The sequence below is a fragment of the Musa acuminata genome, chromosome BXJ3-6 (genome assembly GCF_036884655.1).
Source record: "Musa acuminata AAA Group cultivar baxijiao chromosome BXJ3-6, Cavendish_Baxijiao_AAA, whole genome shotgun sequence".
In the NCBI taxonomy this organism is placed as follows: Eukaryota; Viridiplantae; Streptophyta; class Magnoliopsida; order Zingiberales; family Musaceae; genus Musa; species Musa acuminata.
The window spans coordinates 558,364-570,903 of NC_088354.1; the positions used below are offsets into that span (position 1 = coordinate 558,364).

Below are 12,540 nucleotides of genomic sequence, written 5' to 3' on the forward strand. Positions count from 1 at the left end.
TCAAGGTATAGTAGTCAATTATATAAGCTACATCTGCTTAAAGTATAAATATCACATCTTCTTGCTCATTGCAATCTTTATTCAGAACCTGAAATCATATGAGATGAAATGTAGTCCTAGTGACTGTCCTTTTTGTACCCCAGTAACTCCGAAACTTGCACACTAAGATACACTTTGAGACAACAGTAGAAACTGCTATTCTCTTTATCAGGGAACAGATCTGAGACAAGGAGGAAATCTGACATGGTTCTTTGAATACCTCATATTATTGATTGTGGTGTCATCACAGAGTAGAAGTTGGTCATCAGGTAAAAAGAAGTAATAAATGAATCACTCGTAGGCTCTAGCATTTAGGCTGAAAGCCAAAGCATGAGTCATGTGCAACCTTTGACGACCTCTTTTAGAGAAATCTCATCTCCAAACCAAAAAAAAAAAGATGACATTGGCTACGTTGTCTCAATCAATGATACTGATAGAGGAAGATAAATTATTGAAAGTGTATGTATCTTGATATCATATCGACCAAGACATTTGCACATTTTTTTTTTTTTAATTTTTTAATAATAAATGACAAAGATGGGATTCGGCTTTACGACAAACTATCAAAGTTTTTACTAAGTAAGTTTGAATCTTTGCTAAGCTCAGAAACTTACGAAAAACTTTGATAAATCATCAAAATGTCTTAAATTTAATCCCTTGAAAAAGAAAATTTAATCCTTTGCCAACTCAATATTGATAATGAATCCGTTGATAATTTCTTATAAGAATTTGTGCTGATAACACACTATCACTAATTTTCTTCCCTCAAATGATAATTGACTATACTTCTATTATGAGTAATAGTCAAGTAACCAATCCATGAGGATTAAGGATATTATTTGTTTCTTAAAAGGAGTACATTATATATCAGGAAGATACAAGAAAATTAGAGTCTTGCAAAGGAATTCAAGAAAGGAGATGGATCTCCTTATGGCATTAGAGATAACACAAGCTTAAGTTACACTAATTGCAATTCTTTCAGTGAGCCAAACAAACCTTTATTTATTTTGAGCTGCAAAATTTGAATAATGAGGTGAAATTAACAACTTTCTAAAAGCAAAAGGATAAATAAAATTTAGGTTTCTGAAATCTATAATGAATGGGTAATAGATTCTTCGGTCTTCCACAAAACAAGGTGTACATGATGGAAGTGATGAAACCTTTCATGATTAAAAGTCCTAGAAACTATATGATTAATTTACATGATAGAAACTTTTCTTTCCTTACAATCCGAAATATATTAACAACATTTTTGTGTAGAAGAACACTCTCTCGAACTCCATGTTCATCACTTGTTCGGATAATTAATTCTTTGTTGAATTATTAAATAAAACTGTATAATTAGAGATAATAGATTGATTTAAGAGTTTTAGTATAATAGAGACATTTGTTTTAGTTAAAATAGTATAATAGAGTTTAATGTAATGCATTGAATGTTCAAGAGTGAAAGTGAAATATAGTAACGCCAAGAGGACTAAAAGATCAGGATTTGAGAGATTGTAAGTGATTGGTGATGAATAAAAGTCTTTAGTTATTAGTCTCACTTATCTTCTCTATTATCACTGATTTATATTTTGTTAAAGTCCACCACCATTCTTCTGAGAAAATTTACAGCATTCTTGAGCATATACATACAAAGAAGATCAAGATTTAGTTAGCTCTTTTTTTAGAACTCGCGGGAGAAGGGGAAGAGAATAGTAGAAGGAATTAGGAGTATTTTCAATTTGCTGTACTTTGGAGTGCTAAAAAAACATCTATTTATATCGACTACAAGGTAAAGTATACATTTTTAAAATAATAAAAATATCTATAAATTTTTTAATCCTCATTTATTTATTTAAATCTAATTTTTTATCTTTTATTTTTGTAATTTTAATTATTTGAATTAATCTTAACAGCTTTTTTACTATGATCGATCGTAAGATTGATCGGTCGTACATTAGTCTGTTGATCATATATAAACAAGTAATAATTCCAACATGCAATTTGCATCTCTGCACTTTTAGGAGACATCATTTCCATGTATGAACTGTTTTCTTTGCTTGAATCCCTCCATATATCATGCTCTTGGTCATCTGGATAAAAGGTTAAATTTCAATCAACTTAAAAGAATTGGCTTTTACAACTAATTAAAGACATGCATGATAAGGGAAGATGGTGATCCTAATGATTTGCTAGCACAGGAAAAGATGGTGTTCAAGGCACAATTGGGAAAATGATAAGAGAACATTCATGTCTTAGGATGATGTGATAAAGATTTAAAGGATGAATAAGGATAGTCTCACGTTGCTTAGTGTTTAACAAGTCTATGGTCCTTGGTGTTTGGTCTCATGCATGTTAACTGTAATAAGGTTGACTCAAATTCATTTGATTTAAATATCTCAATACAATTTTCTCTCTCTAACTATCATTTAAATTCCCATTTAGTGCTTTTGATTCTTTAACTTCAAATTCAAATGGCGGCTCCACCAAGATTATCTTTGGCACCACATCTATGTTTTTATAGATGGAAACTATACAATTCAAATGATGACTCCACCAAGCTTATTTTTGGCACCACATCTATGTTTTACCCCTCCAAAAAAAATCATGAGAAAAATAAAAAAAAATAATTTATAAGAGAATTGTTGTGGATTTTATGAGAAAAATTAGTCAAAGATTAAGTTGACTTGAGCTTAAGTATATATACTATGAAGTCTAAGTTGACCCAATCCAAACTCTTTCTCTCCGATATAATCTAAAAGACCAAATCCTCAACGTAACCTATCAGCAGTCAATGTCTAACCTCCACTTCTACAGTACTATAGAGAAGACTCGAATAATAAACTCCGATTTCTTCTATAATGGTATTTTAATCTATTTTAGAAACATAATTCACTGTTATTCCCACTTGGGAAGAGTGCAATTACCCAGAAATTTTGCTTCTCATGTCACCATCAACTTCTCCATCGACATAAGCCAACTTTCACAATTTCAAGGCTTCATTCAAATGGTCTGCCACAAAAGTTGAGTTCCTCGCGATGGTTAGGAATTGAGTATTGTTGATACCAAGGTAATCATAAACGTCCACTTTAGCCAAAGGAGAGCATGTATTCCTCACGATCAAAGAACTCCTTTGTGCTGAGCAGAATGGAATGTTGGCGAATTAATTAGATTTCTAGATTTTATGAAGGCGGCATGATTAGATTTGACAATCAAACAAAACTCAACATGAATGCGATGACCGACATCACCTAAGACTAATCAATCAATATGGCGACGAAGTGGCATCGCCTAAGAGTGCCTTGTTAACATGATATTCAAAAGAGAATATTTATCATCGATATCTCAATTTATGACTTATATTTCTAGAATTAAGTTAGGGAGGAGTCTTATTATGTAGTCATGTTTTTTAAGAGATTCAATTCATATCTCGGATACAACGTTATCCAATGAACTATTTTCAGTATGTGCATGAGAGAGAGAGAGAGAGAGAGAGAGGGTATGGGTAATTCCTTGTTTACTTCACCTTTATATGCGCACTTTAATCAGCTCCCACTCAATGCTTTGGCGCCCCACTCATCCACTTCCTCCTTGGTCGTGTGACAAAAGAATGATATGTTAAAGCTTCTTTTGGCTCGCAACCTTCTACCATTGGATGTGCTTTTTCTCTTTTTCCAAGTGGGTAAAAAGAAATGGCCTTTTTGCTTTGTCCAAGCATACCTACCTGTACTCCTCCTCTTCCATCACGTTATATTCATGATCCAAATAAACAATTATCATTAATACAAAGAACCAATATGCCAACATCGTTTTTATAGATAAAAATTAAAAAAAATCTTTTAAATTAAAGAAATCGTATGATATATGTCTCATACGATATTTAATAATAATTAAACAAACTATTTATTAAAAGTCTATCGTTCGGTGTCGAGTAGATGGCTTATTTGAATTGTCATATTCATTAATACTCAAGGGGCATGAGGTTTGAATGTGTGTTCTTTGATGATACGATAGGTGTTGTTTAGTCTAATAGACTAAGCCGATGGAAAGTATTTATTCTGAATCTATGAGTTCATAATCCGATCATCTCTCTGTCGGAAAACATAATGTCCTATTTTCATGAGCAAAGATACGTCAAAGTTAGAAAAGAGTAATAAGAAGACAATCAAGATAAATAAAAAATTCTATTAGCATTATAGGTAGGGAGTGTATTGGGTGCGGGTGCTTACATGAGTCCAGCAAACAAGCTTATTGTGCGTCGGGTGACTATGGGAGTTTATTGAATTTGACTACTTAATACATACAAGAATGCACCTAATACATAGTTTATCCTCTCTCTCTCTCTCTTAATAACAAAGGATAGAAAGGATACCCCTTTAAGTCATGGTAAACTCAAATTTAAGGGAATAGCCTATGTTGACAAAGGACATGGGCTCTTATAATCCAGTTTTGCTTACTAACATAGACCTGCGCCTAATACTGATCTATTTGTTCTTGAGGTCTTGCTTGTTGCAGTGTTACAAGTGGAGTTCGAACAAACAAGTTTATTATTCTTGTTTCGCCTAAGCTAAGAGAGAAACTATGATTCTATTTGAATTGTCTCTCGGAAAATTTTGGTTTCTTCTCTATTGATAGGTCTTCGAATAAATCATATCAGGATGTATTTTTTTACTAACGTATTCCTTGTAAAAATTATTAACCTATAAAGATCATGAGATTAAAGAATTATAGGATTTACATTATATAACAACAACAAAATCGTAAAATCTGTTTATCTGGGATTGATTACATGAGTGATAATAATTATATATATTTTTACTGTCATTGAGATCTTTAAGTTAAGAATATATATTTGTATATTTAATTTCTAAGATTTTTTAGATCCTCTCCATCACTTCAATAATTATTTTATTCATTAGGAATAATTAACTATTACCATATATCCTTAACATAATAATCAAGCTAACTACTATAGCGATAATTAACTACTACTATGCATCCTTAACATGCTAATTACTCGGTAATAATTATTTCATCTCTCATCATGCTTTTTGATCCGACACTTTGATCCGATTGACCTTATCTCAATCCTTCTTCGGAAGATCCAATTCCTTCGTCACATGAAGGTTTGAGCATTTTCTTTGTCTTATCCTTCGTCACATGAGTGCATTTACATCTGTGCAGTTTGAACAGAGAGAGAGAGAGAGAGAGAGAGAGAGAGAGAGAGAGAGAGAGACTGTGGCCCTAAATGAGACAGTGGGTGTTCAGCTATGCACTGCCTCCTCAGACGTTATCTACTTCTCTTGGAGAGTCAAAGGCAGTCTCTGCCTGCCTTCCGAGCAGTGCTTCACATGCTGATAGAGATGGATCGGATGCATTACATGTCCGCCCAGTTGTCATCCTCGGAATAGAATCTTCCATTATTTACAAATCCTCATAACACTTTGCAGCATGCAACAGTTTCTTCCTTTTGTTTTCTCTCCTTTAATGCTTAACATCAAACACGATCGCTCAATTTCGATCACCAACTCAATATAATATTATTAATTTAATTAAATTTATTTTTTTAAAAAAATATTATATCATGTTGAGAGGACTTTGATGCGACAGTCATGATCGAGTAGAAAAAATTTCTTTAGTATATTCCTACAAGAGATTACGTACGAGCACATCTGAATAAACTTAAGTCAATATTTATTTATTTATTATAGAAGCAAAAAGCACATAAGAAGTTCACTATTAATTTAGTGAGTTTGGAATGCAAATATATCTAAGAAACTACTTTGTAATATTGATTTTATGATTGTTCCTACAAAAGATTGTGTCTAGATGAATATGAGAGAACATCTTTGATGATTTAATATTTATTTTTTACTGCCCTTAAGAAGTTCACTATTAATATTAATTGGATGAAGAGATTGTTTTATAGTATTAGCTTGGTCGGTACTATTGGTGAATCAATGTATAACTTACATTAAAACGATAAAAACTACATTTTATATTCATGAATGCAAGACAGATTACTTGTTTGTTTTTTTGTTCTTTGAAGGTGAAAAGGGAATGGAATTAGCAATGTTGTTTTCTATTATTGTCACCACAGCGTTCGTTGCATCTTTTAGTTCCAGTAAAGGACGCTAAGACCCTGGCTTTGTGTGGCACGACTGACTTCAATATGGTGGTATGCCTCTTTTGCTTAGTTTGACCGATGTGACTGTCTCATGGAAATCCAAAGAGAGAAAGCGATCCCACAAGCACAAGCACACACACAGAGGTCTTGGCATGGCATTGACCCAACTTTCACCACATGAACGCCGGGAACCGGGAAGTGGTCGCTGAGAAGGTGCAAGTGGCGTCTGCAAGCGACTATTCTGTACATGGTTTACACTGGTCGTCGTCTTCCCAGATCCCAAGCTTGGTGACTTGCGAAAAAGATAGGAATGTCTGTTTTGATTCTTGAAGCTTTGCTGGGTTTGGAAGAAGCGGCATTTGAGTCCCACGTTGGGGCAAATGACAGAAAGGGCAACAGGAAAAGATGTTGCACAAATGTGAAGCCCCTCAGAGGATAATTATATCATTCCCTCCGCTTAGCACTTTACGTGTACCATCTGAAGTCACGGGCATGCTTTGAAACTGCAAAAGATTCAACCTACAGCAGCAAGGAGACCACAGAAGACTGAGGGCTGGTCTCAACCAGAGCTAGGGTTCAAGTTCCAGTAGTAGGAAGGGTGAAAACATTGTCCAAGGTACGAGTTCTCTACTTAGCTCGCATAGATTGTTAGTATCATCTGGTTGTTCTAGTCTCAATGGAATCAAGCACTGCTGCTAGCTGGATAATATTGTCAACTTATGGTGAGATATGAGGGTGGAAACTTATAGAAAGATGTCACAGTTTTCCATAAGAGACTGCCAACGTTATGTCCAATGATAGAAAGGTTTCAATTACCTGATGAATTCCTTCCACTTTGTATTGAATGCACACATCACACGGATTTGAATGAAAGAATATATGTTCCTGTGCAGAAACACATACACACAAATACCAATGTGTGTATATAATTATGTCTCTGTGTCTGGGTTATAGAGAGAGAGAGAGAGAGAGAGAGAGAGGTGGCTTTTTTAATGGAGAGAAGTGAGGAGATGATGGGTTCCATGGAGTCTCCCAAGCAAGTTCCACCACCATTCCTGACCAAGACTTACCAGCTAGTTGATGATGCCTGCACTGACCATATTGTGTCCTGGGGAGAAGATCACACCACCTTCGTTGTGTGGAGGCCTCCAGAGTTTGCGAGGGATCTGTTGCCCAACTACTTCAAGCATAACAACTTCTCAAGCTTCGTGAGGCAGCTCAACACCTACGTATCAGTCTCAATATCCTCCTTCCTTCCCATCTTATCTTACTCCTCCTTCTCCTAAGTAGCATTTTGTGGTCTCTACTTCTTCTTCTAATGGTGAACTGCCTCGAGACAAGTATTTAACCTTCTTAGTTTATCTTGTTCCCACCTTAAAGCTAGAGCACGCAGCTCTTCAGATCAAATCCTATAATCTGAGTGGTGTCATTTAATTTCCTGCAGGGTTTCAGAAAGATCGCGGCAGATAGGTGGGAGTTTGCGAACGAGTACTTCAGGAGAGGAGAGAAACACCTACTCACCGAGATACACAGAAGGAAGACCCCTCAGGTCCCTCATTCTCTCCATTACCAGCCCCCCCAACACTACCATCAATCGCCGCTGCCTCTCCATCCCGCTTACGAAGTCAGCTCCTGGATTGAGACTCCCTTAGCGGTCTCCGGCGGCGACACCAACTTCCTCTCGGCTCTTTCGGAGGACAACCAGAGACTGAGGAAGAACAACTCTCTTCTCTTAACAGAGTTGACACGCATGAAGAAACTCTACAATGACATCGTCTGCTTCATCCAACAGCACGTCACCGCGGTCGACCACCCTGTACAAAGGCTTGTTGCTTACCCAAGGCAGACTGGGCTACTGGCTCTTCCAGAACTCCATTGTTCCAAGAATCAAAGCTCGGTTACACTGATTCAGGCAACAGACAACACTCTCAAGCTTTTTGGGGTTCCAATTCATGGCAACAAGACACTGGACGAAACAACCACGGGAAAGAACTCTTGAAAGAGGAAGATATTGTATACTGCTAATGCTGTTATTTCTTGGGTAGGACATTCACCTCTTTTTGAAATGGCTTGCATGGATTTTAGCTATAGATGTGATGGTCTTGTTCTTATCAGTTAGAACTGTGCTTTCTTATGAGTAATACTAGCAGCATTGCCCAAGCGTGTTTCTTGTGCATTCTTGCCTTTGACCTACTAGTATCCTTTTGTCCTGAGAACCCTTTTCTTTTGGTTTTTGGGTCCTGAGAAGGTTATATAAGCCAACATGTGTATAATACTGCAGAGAACAAATCCATCTCTCTCGACATTGGATTCTTCTGGTCTTCCTTAAATTATTTGAAGTGTCTGCAGCTAACTGTCAAAGTTAGTAGATGGTGTGTTGTGGATTTGAGTGCTTTCTCACACCAAAGAACTGCAAAAGGTAACATGGTGGTGATGGGCTTCTGGATTGATTTCTCGGGCAATCATTTCACCCATAGCTCCTTTACATGAACTGCAAAAGATATTGCACATGTAAGTAGTTCTATGATGTTAACATGATTCGTTTTCAACAGTTAGAATGATGACAGTAATTTTCTGAAACGTACTGCACGATTTTTTTCTAATTGAAATATGTTTTATTTGAAGATGAGTGCACGGTGTTGAAATAATAATTTGCATCTTTGCAAATACCTTGTGGATGTAGTATGACTTCAATTCAAAAGTCGGATCCAAAGATTGCAATCTAAAGTTTAAGATATTGAGGGTTTTTGGATTGAGGATATTGATTCAAAAGTCAGATCCACAGTTGCAAATTAAACAAAATAATATCTATCAATTCAAAATTTTTTGCAATTACCTTGTGGAGGTATCATTTTTGAATCGGTTGAACAGGGCAAAGAATATATATATATATATATATATATATATATATATATATATATATATATATATATATATATATATATATATATATATATATAGAGAGAGAGAGAGAGAGAGAGAAAAGTGAGATTAGAGAGGAAAAAAAGAGACTAGAAGACAGAGGAAGATCCAATTCAGGTGATAATTCTTAACAGTAGTCTCTAACTTGTATACCCTTTAGAAATCCAAAATATGGTTTCTATAATATATATATAGTAAAAAGTATACTTAATAGAAGAATACACTTAATACAAAAGTAGGGTTCAAGGTTAATACCAAAAAAGTCCAAGAAAAAAATTTAATTTTTCACACAACACTTAAAGTTTCTAAGTGAAATAATTGATAATGTTTTATTAATTTCTTAGGCAAAATAAACTTTCTAAAATCCTTTATAAAGTGAGATGATTCTCTATTAATCTCACTGGATGGAAAAGTTTAGTATAAAATCCAAGTGATACAATTGAGTGATACTAGTAGTACATATAACTAGATTGTCATCAAGAATGACCTCTATGTCATCTCTATATTGTAGAAGAGTTAGTGTCCTTGGAAGATTATCACCAATAGAAATGATAATAGACAGAGAGGGAGAATCAAAAGTATCAATAATACAAAGCAAATCCTCAACATAAAACTAGACTAATATTGAAGTTAGAAGGCAAAATGAGTATATATATGCATTAGATCCTAATTTTTGGATAATGGAGAGATGACCAATGGCCTGGACATATAATTTATTAAGTTTTTGGGAATTCTCTTAGAACGAATGTAAATCAAGACATAATCATCAACTTGAAACTCTTGACTTCTATAATGTGTATTAACAATAAGTTTATAATTTTCATTACTTAGGATAATTTTGTATTAAATTTTAGTATGCTTATCATGGATATGATAAGCGAAGGAGTGTGCTAGTTCTGAATCACGATAGCTAGGTGAGAGGGGTGCAAGGTCAATGGCCTATTGAATTTTTCATATGATTGACATTTCACTAGGTAATTCTGAAGGTATGACATTAGAAAATTTATCTAACAAAGTAGCATAAGGGCTATGAATTTGTCTAATAATGATGACCACACAAAATTTATTATCTAGACTCTCTCTACTTAAAAAGACTTAAAGTTTAGTAAGTGGAGCCTCTTAGTAGTTCAGGCTTATAGAAGAAATTTAGAAGTTTTTGGTTTGTCCTTTTCTAATAGTTTTACTAGTCACGAGATAATGTTTTTACCTGTATAACAAAATACATAGATGTTTTCTAATAACATCAAAGTCATACAGCTAAGGTCAATTAAGAAGAATATGGGCAACATCAATTAGTAAAACATCATAATAAATCTCATCATAATAATTACTCATTTTAATTAGTACCAAGCATCTCTTACGTAAAATGGTTTTGTGGCTACCTTAAATGATGTTAATTGTAACTATACCTTAAGGTATAGTCTCTTGATAATAGATTTTTCAGATTATGTTCATAGTACTTCTCCCATCTATAACTAACTTACAAGTTCTCTCTTCATTTTGGATAAAAGTATGAAAAATACTTTTCCTCTTCCATTCATTAGAATCACTAGCATATGGACAATATTGACATAAGCATCTTTAATTTCTAGTTCATTTTAATAACTTTGGCAAGCTTTAGGTATAACTACTTATTTTAAGATAAGAGTAGGTTAAGAATAACGTGAGACAATGTGATCTCTATTATGACAGTAGTGACATTAGATTGAAGACAAACTAATTTGAAAATCAAAATGAGTTAGATGATTTACAATTGAGCTAGGACTAACTTTAGGGTAGATTGGGAAAAAATTCTATTGTTTAGAGACCTAGAAGATATCGGAAGAGTTGGATAAATTTGAAAGTATATCTCAATCTTAAGGGCTCGTTTAAAAGCATCCTCCATGGTGATGGAGAACTAAGGAAGACTTTCCTTATATGTTAAATCTTAACCCATTAGCAAATTTTCAGACAATAAATTTCACACCTATGTAAAAGTTATTCAAATTGAACTAAATAGTCTATTACACTAGAATTCAACATGGCTTAATAATTGTTCAATCAGTTAGCTTGGATAGTAGGTTAGTAAGTATTTTTCCTTAAGTTTCTATATCTTAAAATTCAATTAAATAATGGGGGGCTCTCAAGCTATTCAATATTAGGTTGAACACATTACCAATAATTCTTAATAGAGCTTACCAATTTCATTTTTACAAATCTCACGCATTCAATATCAATTATTCTATACCACTTAAAATAGTTCTCTATACTATTTAACTAGTTAATAAATATCTTTAGGGTCAAATATACCATTAAAGTTTAGTAATCCACTTTGACTCTTTTTGTCATTTTTATGAGTTTGTTAGCAAACTGATCAATTATTCATGTTTATAAATGCCTAGCATATTCTAGAAATTCATCCTTAAGGTCCAAAGTTTAATTATTAAGAATTATTGGAGAATGATTGTAATCAGGTGTTTTATAAGAGTTTAAATTTTAATAATCCTATAGTTATAACTAAAGGAGAGAAAGAGGGTGATAAAGAGAAAAAGAAAAAGAAGAAAATGAGGGGAGAAGAAGCGTTGAAAAGTATGTTAATAAAATATATGATTTTTTCTAACAAAAATATTAATGAGGCTTATAAGAATGATGGGTAAAAGTCGAGAGATCCATCAATCTCCTAAGGATATTAGCCCTAAAGTCTAACTTTACATGTAAGTATTTAGGTTGGAGGTGCAAGACCATGAGTGTTACTCGAAGCCTTTGTTGTTAGTTGAGACCCGAGTACAAGATAAATTTATTGATTGTTTTGATACTAATTGATATAAAATAAGGTAAAGAAATAGAGAGAAAATAAGAGAGGAGTGAGATTAAAAAAGAGAAAGAAAAAAGTGAGATAAGAGATTAGAGAGGAGAAAAAAAAAAAAAAAGAGACTAGAAGAGAGAGGAAATGTTATTATTTTTCATTCATTTATTGGTAAGTTTTATTATATATAGGGATTTAGAAATCTTGGTCTAATCAATGAAAATAATGATTTTGAAGAGTGATCTCTGGTAGAACTATGTTTTTTATAAACCAAAAATATGATTTCATGATACCTAAATAGTAAAAAAGATTAAACTTAATAGATTGACTCCGATAATTTTACACATATAATCATCAGCATTTGCCAGCAACATATATTCTTAGTCTCTTCATATTAGGGCATGGTAAAAAAAACATAATAAATACTATATTTATTAATATAAATCGGGTAATTTTTGAGTTATTCCATCCTCATGGATCTTGAAGAACATTCAATGAGATAACACTACACATTCACAAGTTTGAGTTATTCCACAACAGCTAAGATGATTATATGCATAAAATTATCTGAGTCAATCTATTAAGTGCATTCTTATGATACTTATATGATGATTCCTTATTAAGTGCAATCTTATTGTTATATATATGAAAGTTCAAATCAAATAAAGATTCCTTACAGCCTTTA

The 12,540-nt window shown here is 33.6% G+C and overlaps 1 protein-coding gene across 1 annotated transcript; it reads left to right on the top strand.

Moving 5' to 3' along the window:
• The first annotated feature begins 7,112 nt into the window (after positions 1–7,112).
• LOC135640075 (heat stress transcription factor B-4b-like) lies at positions 7,113–8,395 on the top strand. The gene is made up of 2 exons (XM_065154206.1): positions 7,113–7,377; positions 7,593–8,395. Exons 1-2 carry the CDS (start codon positions 7,141–7,143, stop codon positions 8,145–8,147), a joined length of 792 nt encoding a protein of 263 aa, XP_065010278.1. The 5' UTR covers positions 7,113–7,140; the 3' UTR covers positions 8,148–8,395.
• The last annotated feature ends 4,145 nt before the right edge of the window (positions 8,396–12,540 follow it).

Excerpts from the sequence above, each read along its gene's own strand:
- LOC135640075 (XM_065154206.1), top strand. The coding sequence starts at position 7,141 with ATGGAGAGAAGTGAGGAGATGATGGGTTCCATGGAGTCTCCCAAGCAA. Across the intron at positions 7,378-7,592 it reads TGAGGCAGCTCAACACCTAC|GGTTTCAGAAAGATCGCGGC; the intron begins GTATCAGTCTCA and ends AATTTCCTGCAG.